Source organism: Syngnathus acus, chromosome 22 (genome assembly GCF_901709675.1).
Source record: "Syngnathus acus chromosome 22, fSynAcu1.2, whole genome shotgun sequence".
Lineage (NCBI taxonomy): Eukaryota > Metazoa > Chordata > Actinopteri > Syngnathiformes > Syngnathidae > Syngnathus > Syngnathus acus.
In genome coordinates, this window is record NC_051106.1 from 788,855 (window position 1) to 811,045 (window position 22,191).

Below are 22,191 nucleotides of genomic sequence, written 5' to 3' on the forward strand. Positions count from 1 at the left end.
TTCTTTTTACCTTGCAAACATTTTAATGATCCTTTTTTTATGGAGCAAACACATTTTTGAAAATATTTGTTTAGCTCAAACTGCAACTTGAGTTAAATAAATGTTTATAATATACAAAGAAAATACAGGATTTTTTTTCTGTTTACCCTTCGCACACGGACAGAAACAAAAGAATGAACGAACGACCAGTGTTTGTGTCTCTGGAAAGAACCACCACGCACGCACAAAGCAATCAAAGGCTAAAAACAAAAGCCAAAACAACTCAAAATGTGGTCACAAAACAGGGAAAGACAGGACACACATCCACACACATAGCGGGTGGGTGAGAATGGCTGTGGGGAGACCGACCCCCCCACCACCAACCCACCAGGTCATCAGTTGAGGTGGAAGCCCTTCTCCATGGTGGCAGCCAGCAGACGTTCCCTCATGATATCCTCGGACGAGTACTCGGGCAACTTCAGGTAGTGAACGCACGTGTTGACCGACGGGTAGCTCGAGTCCGTCGCGTCCACCTGAGGGCAAAGGTCAAAAAGTCGCAGTCTCATGGAGCGGCCTTGTGGACGGAGACTTTGGGCGCTTACCTTTCTGACGATGGTGAGGCGTGGGTGCAGGTTGGCCAGGCCTCCAGGAGGCAGCGTGGAGCAGCCAGTGGTGAACTGCAGGAAGGCTTTCCTCTCGTCCGACGACATTCCGCACAGGACGCGCACGAAGCGCAGGAAGCCCGCGCTGAGTGTGGCAAAAACAAAGGGGAACATTTTCGCAACCCACCCACCCAAGGAAGGGTAAGTTGTTGGGACCTGTCTCTGGTGTAGCCCAGCTTTGGCTCAGTGTAGTTGATGATGTCATCAGAAGTCCACGAAGGCGACTGGTTGCCACACAGGATCATCTGAACTTCTTTGTGGCTGAACGAGCTCAACTTCTCCATCGGGAAAACGCAGTTGAAACCCTCTGATGGCAAGGCACCACAGCACCGGCAAATCACTAACTAGCTGGCTAACTAACCAAGTAACCAGCTAAATGGTGTGTTTGTAATTAAGCAGTCAAACGACTACTCACGTAGCCGAAAAAAACCCACTAAGAAACAAAATCACAAATTCATTATCTAGTCTTCAGGGAGTTGGCAACCCTAGTGCGTCATTTTTTAAGGGCAATGAACATTCAGGAACAGAGCAAAAAGGCATCCGGATGTGTTTGTATGGTGTCTCTCTTTTCCACATGTAACAAGGGGGAAAAGCGCATCGACGAGAGAAGCGAGCGGTTTCCTCAAATTGGCATGTGGCCCATCCCTTCACATTGTGCTCACCTTTGACGTCCCCTCCTAAAAAGCAGCTAATTACCGGTGACAGCCAGCATTAGCGTTCAGAGAAACCAAATTTTCCAATCCACTCTAAACCGTTGGTCCAACCAAGTAAGTATAAAATAAACAACTAATTAGCTAACAAAAAACACAACTTACTTTAGCTACTTCATTTCTGACAACTAAATTCCTTGTGGAAGTTAGTACATACACAAGGATGTGCGTACCTCTGAAGGCCTCCATCTGTTTCTGTATGCCCATGTGCATGCAGAAGTCAAACATTAACTCCACGTAGTCCTCGGCGTTCTCCACGGTCACCATCTACACACACCCACGCAGGCGTTAGCCAGATGCAGCGCGTTTGCACGTAAAACAGGCATGCTTACCTCGTCGTCTCCGTTGGGTTTGAGGTCCACGGCCGAGAAGCCGTGAACTTTGGAAGATGGACAGAACTGGAAGTTCAACCTGCGTGGGAGGAGACACGCAGTAAGTAGTAAGGCCACCGTTTTGCCTTACAAAAGTCAGCTAGCTTAACGCTGACGCGCAATGGAAAACGCCACCGACAGGCTAACAAAAATAGCGTCAATGGAGACACGCGAGTGAGTCCACCATTTTGCCTTACAAAAGTCAGCTAGCTTAACACTGATGCACAATGGAAAACGCCGCTGACAGGCTAACAAAACTAGCGTCAATGAAGAGACGCGAGTAAGGCCACCGTTTTGGCTTCCAAAAGTCAGCTAGCTTAACGCCGATGCTCAATGGAAAACGCCACTGACGGGCTAACAAAACTAGCGTCAATCCCACAGTGGTGACCTGTTCAGCAACAAATATTAAAAAGAGAGCCAAACACTACATGGAAACACAAAATAATATTCACAGCCATGTATTTTTTATCCTCCGAGAAGAAATGCAAATTTTAAGGCAGCAGCTACAGCTTAAGCTTACTGAGCATCGGATGAACGTGTGTGTGTGTGTGTGTGCGTGCGCATTTGTGTGTTTGTGACAGTTGGGGTCTCAAGTCACCCGAGGTCTTCAATGCCGAGCGGGGGTCCGGAGCCCAGGGTGTTCCGAAGCGTCAGATCCTGCAGTCGCGTGTTCTTCTCGTCCTCGGACAGAATTTTACAGGTCAGGATCTGCCGCCTTTTCACCGCCAGATCCTTGACCTCCTTCAGAAAGCTGGCCCTGTGATTGGTCGACGAGAGAATGCGCTTATTTTGGCCTCATGTGGCAACACCCCCTCCTCAATTGCTAATCCAATGTACGTCATGGAAACCAAATTTTTAGATTTTTAAATCCAACAACGTCTATATCAGGGGTGGCCAACCAGTCAGAGACTAAGAGCCACATTTTTTACTGTGTCATCGCAAAGAGCCACATCGGGCGTGACCTGGTTGGTTACAGCACAACAGCAACAATAAGCAAGTGCAGCGGGTGGAGGCGCGCGCGAGGACACCTGTGCGGGTTGACCAGCTGGAAGTCGTCCCAAGTGAGGATGCCGTGGTACCAGGCGGGGGGTTTGGGCTTGGGCGGGTCCATGATGAACTCCGACTTGGAGTCGTCGTCGAAGCTCCCCACCGAGAAGGTCTCCCGGCTCTCCTCGGTGGACGCCTCGGAGCGCACGTCGGACGACGGTGAGCGCTCCAGGTCGGCGGCGCCCTGCGACGAGTAGAGCAGCTTGCTCATGTTGGATTTGATGTCGCCCATGCAGAGCAGCTTGAAGAAGGGTTGCGAGATGGGCAGGTCCACCAGCCGGTTGTCCTGGATGCACTTGGCCAGGAAGACGCCCAGGAAGCGAAAGAGCTTGCTGATGCGCTCCAGCTCCTCGCTGTCCTGTGGGAACGGCGCAGGGAAGAGGCCACACGAACGCTGCACGTAGTAGCCCGGCGGCTTAAGGCCACCGCCCAGGTCCACCTGTCACACAGAGGGACGTTAGCTTAGCGTTAGCGTGGCAGCATTGGAAAACTGCACCGGTGAGTGAGCGTGCGTGTGTGTGAAAATGGTGAGAGCTCGTTAGAGAGTGTGAGACCCAATAAGAGAGACAAAAAAATAAGTCCATGGCGACCTGTCTGGATTCATCGTCGGGGAAGTCGTCGTCACACAACCAAATTCCCAAGGAGGTGGTCTGGAATTCCGCCGCCACCAAAGCGTAAAACTCCAAAGTGGGTCCCAGACCAGTGCCCTCCTCTCCCTGAAACTCCACCTGGACGAGACACGTGTGTCAAATACAGAACGCAGGCAGGCAGGCAAGCAGCGAGCGCTCACCTCTAACACGGACTTCCTGTCGGCGTGAATCTGCATGACGGCCTCGGCCCACTCCATCATGGTGTCACCTCGGGGCACTTTGACGCGCTCATGCTTGAGACGGCCCACCCGAAAGTCACCGGGGTCGTCCCGGCGGACGGCGGTGGATGCCCGCGACCGCTCCATGGTGGCCTCACGGCGGTTCTGCAGCCACACGATGGCCCTGCAGTACATGCACGCAAGACAAGACATTGACGCACTCCTGGCTCCTCCCGCCACAATTCTCCACCGATTTCAATAACTCTGATCTGGAATTGCCGAATGGGTCTCGAGCAGTGAGCGCGGGTCTCACCTGGAGGCTCCAAAGGCGGTGCAGGTGAAGAAGAGCTGTCGGGTCTCGAAGGGGATGAGGAAAGGACACTTGGAGGTGAGGCGCTCGCACCAGTCAGGCAGCGCGCCGCTGGCCAGCGCCAGAGGCTCCTCGATCTGCTGCAGGATCTTGGTGGTGATTTTCTTGCTGGTGAACTCCTCTGGCGAGGCGTTGAACTGCAGCTCGTCCGCGTCTGCGCACAGGCAGTCGTTCGGGTGAGGTCACGCTGAGGCTAATGTGGAATGATTGGCCCCCTTCCCGTGTTTGGGTTGGGCAGCTAACTTGCATACGTAAACCAATGGCATTCACCGGCATCAACTTCCACAGTCATTCAATAGAATAGCAGGCACCGAATCCTAAAGGGTGAGCCAAAAATGCCAATGATAAAGTTGCGTGCCAACCTTCTTGCAGCGTGCGGGCATTGGAGGTGCCGTCTCCCCCGATGATGTAGAGGATGCGCAGCAGCTGCAGGACATCTTCCACGCTGCAGGCGCTGTGCGCTGAGCCCGCCTTGGCCTGCGCCTCCCCGCCACGGGCCAAGATGTCGCCGCCGCGCTCGCTTGGCGAGGCGCCGGGACTCGGGCCACCACTGCGGCCCACGCTGTGCTCGCACACGTCCTGAAGGCAACCAGCGCATGGTTACGGTGAGGGCGCGACTCGGCGCATATTTATGCTTTGCGTATTGTGCTCCGTTGGAACCAAATATCGTGCCATTTAGACATGCCGCCTCCGCCAAATACAAATCAAATATTCACGGGTGCTTTGCATTTTTATTGGTCTCGGCATGCGGCGATAGTTACCGTCTTGTCGCTTTCCTTGTCCTTGTCTGCGTCCTTCAGCTCTCTGTACATGATCCTGAGGCAAGGACAAAAGCGTCAAGACCCGTGCGTCTGCGCACGCCGCTGCCGGAAGCTCGTGGTGCGCTCTCACGTGTAAGTTGGCTCCCAAATGCGCCGCAGCTTGTCTGTCTTGACGGCGCCATTGCACGAGAGCTGCAGCAGCCGCTGCACGTAGAAGAAGATGGTGGACTTGTAGTCGGACAGAAGAAGTTCCACCTCCCGTGTTGCACCCAGACCCGCCACCTGCGAGAGAGAGAGAGCGAGAGAGAAAGTGCGATCTTAGGGGGATAAGCCTGCTCATCAGCGTCAGAGGCGTGCCACAAAGAGCTACCTTGAGAGTGAGGGCCAGGTGTGGGGACGGAGCGCACTCCACCTCCTCCTGCACCTCTGAGCAAGGAGTCCCTGAAAGCCACGACCATGAGAGAACGTTAAGAGAGAGCGGAGCAGACATTATTGGCTTTGGGTGAAAACAAAGGCGGCCTGGGGGTGGGGTCTTTGCTTACCCGGCGGGGGGATCTCCAGGTCGGTGGTCTGCTGCACGTTGGTCCTTCCGGGCCGAGGGTCGAAGGCCGGGACCAAAGCCGAGAACTGCCTCTTGAGGACAAAGTCGTCATCCCACGTCCTTCTGCGACCACCTTTGGTCTCGTATTCCTCCTCCTCCTGCGGAAGGGCGGCAGAGCGCGCTCACTGCCCATTTGCTGGATCTCTTTGTACGTGCTGGCGAGCGAGCGGGTGGGCGCGGCGGCCACTTTGTTGGCATACCAGGACCTCCTCGTACTCCTGATCCTCCTGATTATCGTCCTCGTTCTCGTCGTCATCGTCATCGGGCTCTGGCAGGTCCTCCTCGTCTTCCAGCTCGGCCAGTAGTGTGTTTGCGCGGCAGCTGTCCAGGAAGTCTGCACGAGAAGCCGCACTCACACTTTGCAAGAGCCAAACAGAACCCAACCATTATTAGGAATTCTACTCAAATCCCCTAAGGTATTGGCTACGGAAACGGGGCCCAACAATTAGAATAGAATCCAAATTTCAAACAGCGAAGGCTACAATAATGACGACGGTGAGCGAGCTAATGCAGCTAGCTTACCCCGACATAGACGACGTGAGGAAACTCGGCCGGCAATTAGCCGGACTGCTGCGACTTAAGGATGACGCGACCCTCGCTAAAAATGCGCAAACTGACCGTAGAGCGAGAACTCAGCCTCCTGCCCTGTGTCGCTCTCGCTGGATGTGGAGGTGAGGCTGGCGGTCAAGGTGTTGCTGAGCATCTGTCCCACCGACAGACCAGTGGTCGCCGTGGCGACATTGTTGCTGCTGGTGACGATGGACGTGGACATGGTGACGGTGGAGGTGGTGCCTGTGGTGGTGAGGTTGGGGAAGCTCTGGGCGCCCATGAGGGGAGATGCTGGCAAGGCACACGGCGGTAAGGATGGTTCATATTTCAACAAGCGAGCCCTCGCAGGTCGAGTCATTTGGATCCCGGCAACTTACTTGCCGCGCTCATGACATTGCGGCCCAGCGTGTTGGTGTTGTTGTCGCTGCTGCTGCGGCTCAGGTTCATGTTGTTGGTGGCGTTGGTGCGGGACATGTTGGGCGCACGGCGCACAAACGACTCCATGAGGCTGGCCTCACGCGACGACAGATTGGGCACGCTGGCGCTGGAGCTCATAGGGGCACCGGCCGCCAGCAACGAGCTGACCGAGAGGCGGGCGTTGGCAGCAGAGCACAAAGGCCTCTGGGGAGGCGCGTCCTTGCTTGGGGACTCTGAGACGGAGCTTACGTCCGGCGAGCTCACGCTGACCATGGAGATGGCTGCCGCCGGGTCGGATGGGTCTTTGGTGCCATCGGCACCCTCCGCGGCCGAGGGCAGCACCACGACGGCTTCCTGCCGCCGGCCCTCGGAGCCGGCCCCGCCTATGGCGCCGCTGCCCTCCCCGCAGCCCGGGAGAGGCCCCTCGGTCCGCTTGTCCGGCCGCCCTCCAAGGGAGGAGCTCAGGCTGATGTCTGAGGAGGAGGCCACGCTGCACACGGAGCTGTTGCTGCCCTTGCGGCTGGAAGAGCCGACTCCGCTTAGCGCTGAGGCCCCGCCCTTGTCTGGACAGTTATTTTTCACCAGACTGCTCCACGAGGACGGCGTGGACGCGGAGTTGCCGCCGCCGGCTGCCGGGGTCGGGGAGGGTCCCAGCGTGCCAAAGGCGGGGCCTGAAACAGCGGATGAGACAGGTTTGGGTGACGGTGCTGAGGCAGCCGACTCGGGGTCGTACCCCGGAGCAAGCTTGAGGTCAAACTTCCCTTCGGCGCCCATACGGTAAGAGTTTGAGCCGCCGGCATCCCAGGTTACATCAATCCAGCCTGGATGGACAGAGACATAGGAGGACACGCACGCATGGATGTCAGAGACCCGGCAGAGAAGGCCAGAGTGAAAGAGAGAGAGGGAGCGAGCTACAGACTGAACGAAAGAGAAGGAACGAGAGAAAAAGAGAACGAGGCGCATACGACCAACAAATAGCACCGGACCACAGCGCCGGCCTGTTAAGGCCACCAACATAGACTACTGCGAGTATGCGGGGTCTGATTAAACCCGTTTGCATTCGTAACATCCAATGTGACCGACTGACCTGGAAAAATTACGCAAAGTGATTTTCGATCAGAGAGCCGCAACAAGTCCTGTTCATTTGTAAACTGGTGCCTTGAGATACTTGCAGCCCAACTTTACCAACAGACAAGCCATCCAGTCGTTGCCGCCCCCTTGACTTGCAAAACTAGCCCTTTTGTGCCGCTTCCAGTCGAAGCTGAATGTCTTCATGCTAACACACGACGCAGATATAGGCTGACGAGCGGCACCAACTGTGCATTCAACGGCGACATACGAGAACGGGTCTATATTCCTCAACTGCGACTGGTAAAAAAGAAGTGCGATACAAACGTTTGGAGATTTTTACCCGTATCTCAATGCAGCAATGTAATCTTATTTCATCCCCGTTGACAAAAACCAGCTCCTCGTATGTTGTACATTTTTTTTAAAGACTGGACTAAAATGGACATTTACTAGAACCCATTTCAACATTCAGCTCGTGATATAAAATTAACTCAAGACGGCAGGGCTGCGTTCTTCAACATACGAGCCACAAAGTCAAGGGCAAAATGATACCATGCCCAAGCGCCGCCAACAAGAGTTGTCTCAAATGAGGCGTTGCCACCCACGGTGAAGCTTTGCCACAGCCGGGCGCGCGTCTATGTTTGCAGCCTTAAACAAACAGGCGGCTCGAGCGCCATTGTGGTCCGGTGACGGGGAGCACATGAACAAACGGCAGAAGACATTTGAGATCATCATCCTTCACGGCACAAACTTCATCCTTCACGGCAACAAACTGAGCAAGGGGAGGAGCCTCGGGAAGACGAGCGGAGCAGGTGCATAATTGGCTTGCGTTACAACCGTGTGGCCCCGGCAGCCAATAGATTTTTTTCTCTTTTGGGTGCGCGACAAAGCTTCATCTGCACCAGCTGTTCTTACCATTGTGGGCCTCTCCGGTGACGGTGCCCTCGCCGGCCGGGTTTCCGTCTTGGTCACGCCACTTCCAGTCGATGCCGCGCACTACCCGCGCGCCCGGCACGATGTACTTCATCACTTGAGAGCGGAAGAGGCGGCGCTGGCGCCGCAGGTTGGCCTCGGCCTCCTTTACGGCTTTGCCTGCGGGGGTCAGCAGTTAAGTGTTGCGCGTCGCCATTGTAAGCCTCGATGGAGTCGCACTTGCGGCCATACTGAGGTGCTCACCTAGTTGGTCCTCGCAAACGGCAGTGACTGTGCCGTAGAGTTCCAGGCCCGACAAAGACAAGTAGTGCGTCTGGGCGCTGGCGTTCTTGCCCATCTGCTTAATGCGGATGTGCCTCCAGCCCTGCTTATCGTCTTTGGACGGGTCCAGGGGCCAAGTGGCCGTCGACCTGAACACGCAAATCGGTCACGGAGGCATCTTGCGTGGCCGCCGTCACGTGCCAAAAAAGCTTACCCCGGCTCGTTGAGGCTGCAGTCGTCCACGTGCGTGTACAGCGTGCTCCAGTTCTGACCGTCTTTGGACACCTGGAAGACCCAGCTCCTCAACGCTGAGCGCCCATAACCCCTGAACCGGGACAAAGAATGAGCAGATGACAGCAGCGTGACGGCAAAAAGGCTTCTTTCCTATCGACCTTACAGGGAGGCATGCGTAGAACTTGCAGGGACAAACAAAAATAACTAAACTGCAGCACAGCAAACTGTGGAAGAATCCGAATACGTCGCCAAGGCCAGCTGAAGCCCATTCCGATTGGCCGGGGCGTCTTTGTTTGGCTTGCGTACCTGGCGTGTCTCAAGGTGTAAGCCGAGGGGATGAGCCAGAGGCCGAGGTCGACGGCGAACCAGGCGTTCTTGTCGTCGTTGGTGTGGCAGTTGAGGGCGGAGCCGTCCCGACTGAGGATGTCTTCGAGACGGCCATAAGGCAGGTTGCGCCCTTCCGACGACGTCACCACCACCAGACCGTAGGCGGCGGGGTTGACCCACTCGTAAGCAGTCCTGCGGGGCAACCGATCCGTTGACGGCTGGCGTCACGGCCAACGGCGAATGTAAGCGGCCACGACTTACTTAGCGTTGGTTCCGACCCAATAGATGACGCCGTTCTCGTCAAAGTCGTGCTGATGCCTGAAGGCAAAGGTCTGGCCTTCCCGCAGCTTCCTGACGAAGACGAAGGAGGAGCGCTCAAAGTCGTACCACTGCTTGGCCACCTGCGCTCACGCCGAGGGAGAGCCAGAAATGAGAATCCGGCAAGGTGGCGGCCAGCACCGGGTCGACTGTGGGCTGACCATCTTGAGCAAGTATTGCTCCAGAGACTCCACGGTGGCCAGCGGTTCCATCTTGAGCATGCGGCCCGTCCGATCGATCAGGGCCGTCTCGCCCGGCGCTCGCTCCAGGCGGAAGCGCAAGCGTCTGGTCAGGATCTGAGAAGGCGACGCGGAGGGTGGCCAACGTGACTGTGACGACCGACTGTGGAGCCGTTGAGAGTGCGTGACCCACCTGCAGGTTGTAGGCAGAGCCGGGAGTGTCATACAGGTGCAGCGGCAGCCGCTCGATGGACTCCAGGACAGCAATCAGCTTGCGGATTAAGGCGACGGCTGGCCGGCTGCGCGCAAACACAGACTCATTCTTTATGCAGTGACTTTTGCTCACACAAATGTTGCTTTGTTATGGGAGGTCCGGCCTATCACGTCGTTACCTTTCGTCGTCTTCGTTCTCACTGAAGGCCGCCTTGAAGACGTTGATCCTCTCCATTAAAGGCTTCCGATCGGGTTTCGGGTCCACGTCAACACTCTGAACAAAGCAGCGCCGTCGATTGTGTGTGAGTGTTTGTGTAACCTGATGACAGTGAGCAACAGCACGGCTCAGCTTGCGCAACAGTGTTTGCGTGAGACTAAGTCTACGAAAATGTTTTTGTTCTCCGAATCCCCCAATAATGAGAGTACCTTGATTGAGGTTGCCCGGCCTAAGTGCTTATGTTCAGGCAGGCAACGGTCAAGCCGAATGCGGCAACACCCACGTGTTACTGTTGGAGCCAACGCCGACTTCAAAACAAAGGCAACGTAACCAAAGAAAGGAACAGCCATGCCTCAGCACACTTTTTCCTTCAGGCAGCGCGTCGTCACATCTCTTTGACTTGTGACCACAATCGTGGCATATTTCTTAGCACAAATATTTATCCATATCATGATTACCTGATGAAAAGCAAACACTTGTATTTCTGCTTCTTCTTCACCTGAGCAAAATTGTCAGTGTAATTTTTATAATCCACATACCCACTCATTCAACACAAGTTTGAGTGGGATAGCAAATTGTCGGATGGCGGCAGTCTGTGTGTGTGCGCGCGTGTGCGTGCGCGCAAGTGCGCCAAAGAGTGCCTTTGTGCCTGCGTGACTGACGTTGAGCACGATGAAGAGGGCCTGCACCAGGCCGCTGCTGCACATCTCATAGGGTGAAATAGTGTTCTCGTCTTTGAGCACCACAATCAGGTTCTCCAGGGCCGTCTTCATCAGGTCCCTCCACGTGTTCTCGCCTTCAACGCACTGACATGGAACGCAGGCATGCACAATGACAAAGGTTATTGTCAGCGGCAGCGGGGCGCCGACAAGGCGTGACGCTGAGCACCTGTCTGTTGGTGTGCAGCTCCCAGGAGGACTCCAGCTGCGTGGAGATGTTTCGGAGGGTGACCACAACGCCCCTGGGCATGCTCTCCACCGCCTTGAAGTGGTCGTCATACAGCTCCCTGGCCATGCTCTTCACTTTCTGCTTGGTCTTTTCCAGCTTGGACTTGAGCTTGCGACCCCGTTTGCCCGTCCAACCCGTCACAAACTCTGAACCTGCACAAAACGGCAGAGCAGCCGGTGTTGGAGCTCCCTCAGCTTGATGCACATTATTGCCTCATCCTCCGAAATGAAGACAAGAGCCTTCTCACCTAGCGAGGTCTCGGCGGTGAAGGAGTGTTTGGTTCCCCGGTTGGACTCGAAGACAAAGCCAGGCAGGTCCTCCTTCAAGATGGTGGCCTGCTGGCCGTCCGAGTTGTGAATGGCGATCTCGCCGTCCTTCAGGCACATCAGTGACCAGTTGCCCACCGTCAGTTTGGCGGGACCCAGACCGGACAGGACAGGCTGGCTGGACGTGACGGGCTTCACTTGACTCCTGGCACGCTGAAGCTTCTCCAGGAACTCGCTGCGAGACTCTTTGGGAAAAAAAAAAAAAGGAGGTCAAATCACTCAAGCGGCTTTTGTTCTTGTACGGCTGGTTTTAGCATTACCAGAGCTGTCGGAGCCGCCCTCGGGGCTGCCGCTGGAGTACATGGTGGCCAGCTTGCCGTCAAGGATGAAGCGGAACCAGCCATTGGAGCCATTGGACAGCTCTAGGGCGGCGGCGTCCGACCAGATGTATAGGCAGTCCCGGCCCCTGATGATGGACCAGTCCCTCCAGTGGTAAGGCTTTCCTTGAAGGATCTCACGCGCATCCTCCTGGGCTTCCTCCTCCTGTGCGCACACACGTATGGGTCAAAGTCTTCCGCTGTCCGTCACCCTTCCTCACTCCCTCGACGCACCTTCTCAGCTTTGACCTCATCCTCGTTCTCGTCGTCCGACGTGGGTCCGGCCAGAGTGGACACCTTGTTGATGACGCCCAGCCGGGCCAGCTGGTCCAGAAAAACATCTCCCCCTTTGTCCACCAGGTCTCGGATGATCTGCAGCGCCAGCAGGTGTCCATCGTCGTCATCCTGGGTCGGGGGAGAAAGGCGTTCGTTTCATTGGGGCCCGCTCCATGCAAATGGCAAGACGGCGTTACCTCCTGGTCCAGCACGGTGGCGCTGATCTCCACCAGAACAGTGGGCAGATTGTGGCCCGCCTCGCCGTCGCAGACTTCCTTCAGCAGCAACTCGCCGCTGTAGTGGACCATCTTTCGGATCAGGGCCAGGCTGGCTTTCCTGATACACACAAACACTTGAGGGAGTAAGTCACTGGAAAAAGTACGTCTATTCAGTGAGCCAATCAGGTGAGCAATTTGACCTGATGGAAGGCAGCATGGTCTGCTGGAAGGTTTGTGCAAAAACAGGCAACAGTCTCTTCAGGTAGACTGGCGCCATTTCGGGGTCTCCTTTCGGCTCGCCTCCTTCGTCCTCCTCCTTGCTGACGTCTTTCTTCTTCTTGTCGTCGCTCTTGTTTACTGGACACATCCAGTCACCTGACGCAGACGCAAACACGCACCTGTCAGGTCGGGAAAATGCTATGGTGGCTCTTTTCTCGCCACGCGTGAGACTGACCCGGAGACTGCAGTATGGCCACGACCTCGCTGTGGCCTCGCTCCCTGGCCTTATCCAGGGGGGTCTTTCCATCCTCATCCCTCAGGTCAGGATTGGCGCCGTGACGGAGCAGAGTCTGCGTACAAGTGCACGAACGCATGCACGCACCATTTAGACCAGGCGCTGTTGAGCGGCGCCTTCCACAGCGTCGGCTTGCTACCTTAGCCACTTGTGGCCGCCCGAAACAGGCAGCGTAGTGCAGCGAAGACGACCTCTGTCCTCGGTTGACATCGGCACCACGCTCACACAGGAACTCCACCTGTTGGCGAGCAAAAGAAGCGGGATCAATAGCGGGCACGTTTGCGCTTAGCTTTGTGGCTCCTTTACCATTTCCTGCGTGCCGAAGGCAGATGCCCAGTTGAGGAGGGTCTGACCCACGTCGTCCATGAAGTTCACCTCGAAGGCTGCCAACAGTTTAAAATCTCATGTCAGTCGCACCAATGCCGCCCTTTTATGGAGCCTATCAAATGCTCAGATTTGTGACAAAAGCGCCTCGACTTCTGTGTGTGCCACCATGAGACGGCGCTCGGGCACCATCTTGCAAGAACATTGCCGATTTAACTTGAAAAGCCCTGGCGAGTCTGTACAGCCACGCCGTCCTTGGCCGGCGCCCTCACCTCCCGTGTCGATGGCGTCAATGAGCGCGTCCGTGTCTTTGCTGCGAATACAGTCGATGAGCTGGCGGTGGGATCGTTCTCCCGAGCTGTCCAGGCGCCGCAGGCAGGGGATGCGGCTGGAGGAGCCCGCCGCGGACTTGGGCAGCGCCTTGCGGCCCTCAAACAGGAGCACTAGCAGCAGGTCCACCAGGCGCATGGTGTCCAGCACGCAACGCTCATCCCCGCCCAGCGCGCACTCCATGGAGTTGAGCAGCGCGGAGCGTAGCAGGTCCTGTTGGCATCAAAACACTGCGGTGAGCCTCGAGCTGAACTGAGCCTCGTCGAGTTTGAGGAGGAGGGCATGTGCTGAGCGACAGGAGAGCCGGCCAGCAGTCGGCAGAGGTAATCCCATAAACTGGAGCGGCACGAGGACGTACGTGCGTGACGAGCGGCGAGCCTCTGCACAGCGTAGACAGCAGGCTGACGATGGTGGACACCTGGTTGCTGAGCTTGGAGTCGGGGGTGGAGGGGGCGGCGCCGGCCGATGGGCGGCCAGGCTTGCAGGCGGAGGAGGGGCCCGGCGCGGCGCCACCACCCGCCGCTGCCATGCGCGACAGGAGCTCCTCCGTCAGACCGTGCTTGGCCAGTGGGGCCGGATCCACGCCACGACGCGTGAAGCGGTCAGCCAGTGAGGCAAAGCAGCGCAGGGCGCCGTCCGACACCTGAGCGCAAGCAGACACTTCAATCAAGCCGGCCTTCCCGGAAAACAAATACAATCTGCCCGAGCAACTGCAGTCGCTTGGAATTGTGTCGAGCAGGCGGGGCGGACCTGGTGGTCTTCGTGCTTGAGGAGGCTGGACAGAGACTCCACGCAGGTCTCCAGGGAAGCGTCCTGGGGCTCCATCTTGCCGCAGAGGCGCGACACCACCGCCATGGCCGAGTGCAGCGTGTCTTTGTGCACCAGGTGGCCGCTGTCGCGAATGAAGCTCAGCACGCAGTTCAGGCCGCCCGCCTCAAACACGGCACCAGACTCCCTGGTGCAGATCAACTCCAGGACCTACAACAACAAGTCCACTCCATTGACTGGATCAGCTTTGGAGGTTCCACATGCAACACAGCACTCAGTCAATCTTTTAGCAACAGTACAACACAAAGTGCAACTCGCACTACTAAACACTCCCAATCGCCGACTCCAGCCTTGCATTTCAGAGACTCTCCATGCTTGCCTTTCGAGCCCCAGCTGAAAATTAAGAAAACGGCTGGCTCACTTTCAAGTTGTCGTATCACGACTCCTCACAGGATGTTTTTCAAGAAGTTGCCGTGATTTTTGTTCTGGAGAAGGCTGAAAGGGATGCATGGAACTTCCACTATTTGAAGTACAAGGCCTCAAGGCATCGCCATACTACAAGTCATTTTTCAAAACACTTGATGGTTTTTCATCTTGGCAGCAGTTAACTTTAATCTAGCTCACTCCATTATATGGTGGAGGCCGGCTACTGGAGGGGGGGGGGGTGTTAGTGGGGGGTTGGTAAATCAGTGGCTTGGTAAATCAGTGAATAGATGAATCTGCAAGTATGTGGGGCCTTAGTCAAACCTAAACAAAGACTTGATTTTATTCTCTTCCAAACAAGTAAATGGCGCGAAGGCCCGTATGTTAGCCTTTGGCGCCCCGCCTCACCTTGACGCACTGCTCGGCCAGGTCCCTGCTGGTCCTGTTGTTGAGCTCCACCACCACCAGGCGGTTGCACAAGGCTTTAATGGCGCCGTCCACACCAACGATCCTGCGCGTGCACTCGGCAGACACGTCCAGGTAGTATGTGATGGCCCGGGCCGTCACCTCCAGAACGTTGTCGGGAGCACTCTCGTCCAGGAAGATCTTGCACAGTGCCGGTAGGAAGGTCCGCGGGGGGCACCTGGACAAAGGCCGGCATGCGTCCTTGAGCAATGAGAACCCTAACCTCTCCCCGGCCCCCCCACTCACGTTTCGAAGCATCGGTCCACGTTGTCAGACATGAGCAGCAGCATGCAGAGCTGCTCCAGCGCAATAAGCTGCATGTCGCGCTCATCGCCCTGACCCATCTGGAGCCACTCCAGCAGGGTGTCGGGGTCCACGTCTGCCATTGCACCTCACCGCTGAAATGTCAAAACATACGGCTTTGCGCAAAACTCAACAAACTAGCCACTTTTAGTAACAACAAAATAGGGCAAGCATAACGTAGCACACACGCTGGGACTCTTGACCACGCAACATAAAACAAACAAGGAAGAAAGAAAAGGTGAGCTACCTACCCACCCACCTGGATGGCTCGAGGCCAATCAGTGCTCGCGCTGCTCGGGCTGTTTGGGATTCATCCAAGCCAGCAGGAAGCGGGAAGCGGCTCTCGCAGGGAATTTTGGGACATCAAGCGCACGGCCTGGCAGACACAAGCAAATGTTCCATCAAAGATGTTGGTCTCCAAAAGTTGTCACTGCCTTTTACTCTGGGAAGCAAATGGCCAGTGGGGCATGTTAATTTCCGATGCAATGCATTGTGGGGGAGTCACGGAAGGGCATGCTGGGAGATTTGGATGGCGGCTTTAGTTTAAGTCCGGAAGAGCTGCAGCAACAAATCAGATTTGCTTCTCATGAGCGCCGCACGCTGCTGGTAGGGGCTCTTCTCTTCTTTTGGTTTTCCCCCCTCAATTTACTATTCAACTTTGAACTGAAAATATGCCTCTAAAAACACCAGCACCCCAGAAACCATGACAAAGCGTGCATTTTCACGAAGAATTGGTTATTGTTATAGAAAGATTATCTCTCCCTCTCTCTCTCGTGATTTAAATATTACAAATAATGGAAAATCCACTTTTTTTTTGCTTTTAAATTCATTTTTATGTGTATTTGGGGTCTCCAGGAGTGTAGATAAGTGTAACACAGTAATCCCTCGTTTATCGCGGATGATTGGTTTCAAAAACCACCTGCGATAAGTGAAATCCGCGAAGTACGGTCACCAACAAGAAGTATAACGAGTTAGCGGAAAGATGGTAATTCGCGATCATGCTAACACGCGAAAACGGACTTCTAAAGGAATGTAAACGAACATTTGGAGCAATACTACATTGTCCTAAAGTAGGGGTGTCCAAACTACGGCCCAACTGCGGCCCGCGGTCCAGTTTTTATTGGCCTGCAGCAAATTCTGAAAACATAATTGAATGTGGCCCGCACAACAGCTTGAGCACTTCTCAGTTCCCACAGTAGATGGAGCCCGCCACACAAAGCGCTTGACGTCCGATTAGCCCCCCCCCCACCGGAAGAGAAGCGAACGCGCAGCGTTTGATTTGACGTCACACTAGCCCCCCCCCCCCGGGAGAGAAGCGAACGCGCTGCGCTTGACGTCCGATTAGCAACCCCCCCCGAAAGATAAGGGAACGCGCAGCGTTGGACGTCCCACTAGCACCCCCAACCCCCCGCCCCGGAAGAGAAGGGAACGCGCAGCGTTGGACGTCCCACTAGCACCCCCCCCCCCCCGCCCCCTCCCCCGGAAGAGAAGGGAACGCGCAGCGTTGGACGTCCCACTTGCCCCCCCCCCGGGAGAGAAGCGACAACAAATATTGGCCCCCGGGCCCCTTCACGTTACTAAATATGGCCCTCCTTGCAAAAAGTTTGGACACCCCTATCCTAAAGGTTAAACACATGTTTACTCAATTTATAAGTTTTATTTTGACTTTTAAATGTTTTTTTAATTTGGAAAAAAAAAATCCGCGATGTAGTGAAGCCGCGATAAATGAAACGTGAAGTAGCGAGGGATCACTGTATATCCCTCCAGGTGCAGCAGAGATACTTTTATGATCTGTTTGAGGGGCTATTTTCTTACTCTGTTCAGTTTTCTCCGTTTTCTATTGTGTATTTTTATCTATTACATCACATCCGTTGGGGCTAGACAAACCAAACAAGGTAATGAGTGTTTGGCAAACGTAAATCCGAGTCATAAACATGGCGGGTTCGCGAATCCGCCATCTTTATTACTCTCAGAGACTTTTGTAGTCCAAACAACCTAAGGAAGCCGAAGTGGAGAGATCAAAATGTTCTGTTGTTGGATGTATCAATCCACACAAATCATTGCAATATCCCTAAACATCAGAATCTCAAAGAAGTGCCTGGTCAAATTTCATTTTTCAAGCAGTGATTCGCGAATCCCCCATGTTTAAAACGAATCTGCCTTGTTTATAACTCTGTGAGGCTTTTGTAGTCCAAACAACTCAAGGATGCCAAAGTGGAGAGATCAAAATATTCCGTTGTTGGATGCATCAATCAAAACAAATCATTGCACAACATCAGAACCTCAAAGAAGTGCCTGATCAAATTTCATTTTTCAAGCAGTTCCCACGTCTGTGGGCAAAGTCCTGCTTGTTAAGGAGTGTTTCAGAAATATTTTGTCAGTATAGAGAAGGATTTGCCGAAAGACTTCATTTCATTGATGGTTCAGTTCCTTCAATCTATGGCAGGGTTCACCAACCTTTCTTAAACCGAGAGCTACTTCCTGGGTACTGATTAAGGCAAAGGGCTACCAGTTTGACACACACTTCTGAAATAGCCAATTTGCTCAATTTGGTTTTCACTTTGTGTTATCATTGTCATTTCCAGTTCACATGTAAGTGTGATTTTAACAAGAATAGCAAAAATACAGTCAAACCTTGGTTTTTGACCACAATCCGTTCCAGAAGGCGGTTCGAGAAGTGAATCGGTCGAATTCCGAATCTACTGTTCCCATTACAAATACAGTGGAGCTTTGGTTTTCGACCACAATACGTTCCAGAAGGCTGTTCGAGAAGTGAATCGTTCGAATTCCGAACCATGTTTTCCTATTACAAATAATGGAATAAAAATTAATCCGTTCCAAGCCTTTTTTTTTTAAAAGCATTTTTTCATTTGCGCATATTTGTCCGATCGAGCAATTGCAGCGCACCGCCGAACGCGCAACCGTAGCGCGTCGCCGACCGCGCAACTGCACCGCGCTGGTCGCCTTATTGTGACAGAGCCATCGCTAAAATTTAGAAAATATTTTTAAAGTCCTGATGTACTTTCCAAAATTTAAGTGGACCTCAGTGCGCAGGGAGCTTAATTTGGTCCGATCGCGCAACCGCAGCGCGCCGGGCGCTCACTGTCGCATTGCTTTAAGAGCGTCGTAGTGTTTTAGTATGGCTTTATTGCTCCCATTTGCTTTCTTTGGAGGCATGATTAGGGGTTAATACAATCCTCAAAGTAACGAAAATACAATAACAACGGAGTCAGTCGGCATCCGGCCCGCGCGGTCGGGTTTTCTCGGGTCCTCCCGGCTCATCACCCGAGGTTCGACCTCCAAATTTTGTTCGACAACCGAAGAAAAAAGTCTCTAATTTTTTGCTCGAATTCCGATTATTTCGAGAACCGGGACGTTCGAAAACCAAGGTTTGACTGTAAAATAAATAGATGCAGCTCACTGACAAGTGCCGCTATTTGAGCTAATTTTATAACAGTCCTGCGGGCGACTCATGCGGTCCTCACGGGCGACCTGGTGCCCGCGGGCCCCGTGTTGGTGACCCCTGATCTATGGAAACGACGGACACAGTAAAGCGGTAAGCTTGAGATGACACAAATATAATAAACTAATAAACTGTATTTCACTTTAATAATATTGAGTGTCTACGCACTGGTTTTCATAGCATTAGCATATACATATATGTGTGTTTGGTGACATTATTTACTGTAAACCTCTGCCGTTTACAAGCTTCTACCCAGCGAAAGCATTTCTCTCGGCTTATCCACGGCTTTGGAAAAGATATGAAGAAAACTCCCCTCATATATCCCGAGTCGCTCCGGCAGACACCAAAGCAGCAGTGTTTGGTTGTAACCATGATAGGTCCGTTAATGTTATTTCTGATAGAAAAATAGCGAGTTGGTCCTTTGCACTCCAGCTGTTCACTACCTGTGCGGCTCTTGTGTTTGTCCGACCACAGTGCATGCGCAGTTCGCTGTTCTAAAAATAGTAACTCTGGGTTAATTGTGACAAGCCCCATTGCATCGAAGGTGCTGTTTTATTCTTGGGGAACACAATAATGTTAAATGCATTCGTTAGCTTACTTTGTAGCTTGACTGCAGTGCTTGTTTACAAGACGTGTTCATAAATATTGTGAGGGGATTTATTACGTGTTATGTATGTATGTATGTATGGACAAGTCTTCTTCCATTGACATCTTTTAATCAATCAAAACGTTTGCAGCGCAAGTCATCGCTACCTCGGCTAAAAAAAACTACAAATATGTCGACTGGAAAGGGAGAGGCACATCTTGCGGCATGTGGGGTGTGAAGTATCTCATTTGCATTTAAAGAGACTGCACCAAAATGGCTTGCTCTGAGCTGCACCTCAGAACAAGTAGAAAAGAGGGACCTGTGTTGCGATCAAAACAAGGAATTCATACAAAAGCATCGCTGTTCCACTTTATATAGACCACAACTGAATGAGTAAAACAGTAGAATTTATTACCGTGATGTGTGGGCTTTAACAGTTCGCTCATATTCCAACATGTGCGGTACATGTTGCTTTACAGCTTCGCAGCAGCTTCCATGGTCTCCGGTCGGGACACTTTTAAAATCGAGTCAAGCGACTCGATGAAATTTTGCTTGCGTACTTTGCTATTTAAGATCACCGGCCCAGATTCATTTTGGACAAGACTATCAGGACAAGTCCACTCTTAACACACCTCAGACAGAAAGATCAGTTCAGAGGTCAATTTATCATGCGTTGTCCTTGATCGAAACAGAGACTTGTCCAAAACCACGAGGCGACATTTGGGAGTTGAGTCCCAGAGTCCCAGTTCCCTTCAAAGAGTGACCTTGACACAGCTCTCCGGTGTTACAACCACAAACCGGTTATCACTTTCTAAGTTTAGCGTAGGGTGACCAGACGTCCTCTTTTTCCCGGACATGTTCTACTTTTGAGACCTAAAAAAATCTCCGGGGGGAATTTCAAAATCGTCCGGGATTTTATCGGACTGCCTCAAACATAATACATGTACAGTACATTGTCAATAGAACTGCCACTCCGTTCCATTTCACTCAATTCCAGGTTTTTCAGTATCGTTCGCAAATAAGTCACGCCCTTCTCCTCAAATCTAGTCATTTTGCTACGAAGTAGGATGGGCTGGCCAGTCTACACCGAGTGTTTACAAGCAGTGGCGAAACAAAAACGCACATTTACGGAGGAGTTGAATAAAAGATTTCCGGTGCTTTCACCAGGGTCGTGATGCTTATGAAGCCGAGTGCTTGACATGCAAGGCAGGCAAATAAAGGTGCCAACGCACCCCTCAAGAGGACTTTTTTTCTTTTCTTCAAATGGTGCACCGATGGCCGTATTGTTTTTGTCTTTTTTTTTACTTAGTGTACCACTATAAAACTAAAAAATATCAGTGTACACATGCTTTTGTTCGTGTAAACATGTTTTTGTTATTGTATATATGTTGTTTTGTGTGTAAATATGTTTTTGTTATTGTATATATCTTGTTTTGTGTTATTCAGGCCAATAAATGCAATTGCTATACTGACACCATGTCATTTGTGTCATAACGACACAAATGACCCCCAAAAAAATACCCAAAAATAATGCCCCCCCCCCCCCCCCCTAAAAAAAAAGTGTCCTCTTTTTCATAAACTCAAATCTGGTCACCCTAGTTTAAAGACATCTGCGATGACACCAGGTTTTTTAAAATGCAGGAAGTACAAAATTGGGAAAAGTTATTTAACTTAGATCGGTGAAAACGGTTCCAGCTAAGATCTCAGAACGTGCTGCAGTTTTTTTAAAAAGACGACGCCAAAACCATACTTGTAGCACCGGGATGCTCTTGGGCTGACCTGCGTACTACGCTCAACCCAGTCGAGATTCTCAGCTCATAACTAGGTCTAGAAAGCACCGGGACAACTTGCGCAAGCGACCTGCTCGAATCAACATGATGAGACGATGAGATTGTGTTGCACAGAAAGCACGCAAATTCCGGGGGCGCACAAACCGAGCTAGCTGTCCTGTTGTGCTGGCACATTTTCATTTTATCGTGTGGCCGCCTCGCCTCTTCCATCACACTTGACTAGTGGTCACAAACGCGCTCCAGCAAGCGTGCATGTAGCTTTAGCATGTTACCATCTCAGACTGCTGGGCCGCTAGCGTCAACGAACAACATTCAGTCATAATCGCTCTTGTCAAGCCACTTGATTAAACCGCGAGTACTCGGAAAAACCCCAAAACAACCGACGAGGACAAGTGCACATGTATCATAAGTTTTCCCACGCACATTAGAGGGTCGGATTGCCTTGAGTTAGCCGGTTAGCTCGTGGCAAGCTTCGCGCTAGCTTATCCGGAGACTAAGCAGACTTAACAATTGTTGACATGTTCACATAAAGTTGTCATATTGGCGTGTTAAATCCACGCACGTGTTTTACCAAACCTGCAGCCACCGACAACGAGTGCGACCGTGACGAGTCAGGTTCGGGGTTAGTCGGCGTGACCGCGGACAAAAACACGGGCGGCCTCATGCCTCGGGTCTCGAGTTCCAAGAGAGCCGGCAGGCCGCGACGCAGCCGCCGGATAGCAGACACTAGCCGGCCAGAACACTCACCCTGGCTTTTCTTGACGTGTGCGCGCGTGCGTGTGCGTGGGTGGGTGTGCGTGCGTGTGTGGGTGCGCGTTGGGAGGGGGATAGTCGCTCCTTACCGCGGGGAAGGAGAAAAGTATCACCGACACCCGTGGGTTGCGTCCGTTTCCAGCGAGGTGCTTCAAGGAGGTCAGAGTGGACCGAGCGGACGGCAGCCCGGAAAACAACACACAAATTCACGCACGCTAACACATGCGCACACAACACACACAAACAGTGGCAAGAAATGGAGTGGAGCGGTGCCCACGGGCCGTGCGACGTTCAAGTACCGCTTGTCCACTGGGAAATATTAAACACGATGACGACCGTCAAGTTCTTTCAATTGTCATGGC

General features: G+C 53.0%; 1 protein-coding gene across 1 annotated transcript; it reads right to left on the reverse strand.

Annotated features, from left to right (window-relative positions):
• hectd1 (HECT domain containing 1) lies at positions 1-22,093 on the reverse strand. The gene is made up of 43 exons (XM_037242280.1): positions 21,919-22,093; positions 15,485-15,613; positions 15,181-15,332; positions 14,878-15,112; positions 14,029-14,256; positions 13,637-13,921; positions 13,221-13,491; positions 12,931-13,007; positions 12,764-12,862; positions 12,565-12,679; positions 12,311-12,485; positions 12,090-12,228; positions 11,851-12,021; positions 11,560-11,782; positions 11,221-11,484; positions 10,914-11,125; positions 10,688-10,831; positions 9,988-10,082; positions 9,789-9,894; positions 9,578-9,712; positions 9,360-9,499; positions 9,078-9,290; positions 8,752-8,862; positions 8,520-8,686; positions 8,259-8,435; positions 6,236-7,096; positions 5,928-6,149; positions 5,510-5,643; positions 5,251-5,407; positions 5,079-5,149; positions 4,839-4,990; positions 4,709-4,763; positions 4,310-4,526; positions 3,891-4,101; positions 3,560-3,761; positions 3,360-3,497; positions 2,751-3,208; positions 2,321-2,479; positions 1,684-1,762; positions 1,525-1,618; positions 798-948; positions 582-726; positions 1-512 (listed from the first exon to the last, which is right to left on the reverse strand). Exons 3-43 carry the CDS (start codon positions 15,318-15,320, stop codon positions 375-377), a joined length of 7,566 nt encoding a protein of 2,521 aa, XP_037098175.1. The 5' UTR covers positions 15,321-15,332; positions 15,485-15,613; positions 21,919-22,093; the 3' UTR covers positions 1-374.
• Between the last annotated feature and the right edge of the window lie 98 nt (positions 22,094-22,191).

Excerpts from the sequence above, each read along its gene's own strand:
- hectd1 (XM_037242280.1), bottom strand. The coding sequence starts at position 15,320 with ATGGCAGACGTGGACCCCGACACCCTGCTGGAGTGGCTCCAGATGGGT. Across the intron at positions 13,922-14,028 it reads TCAAGCACGAAGACCACCAG|GTGTCGGACGGCGCCCTGCG; the intron begins GTCCGCCCCGCC and ends GCTTGCGCTCAG. Across the intron at positions 13,492-13,636 it reads GCTCGCCGCTCGTCACGCAC|GACCTGCTACGCTCCGCGCT; the intron begins GTACGTCCTCGT and ends TGATGCCAACAG.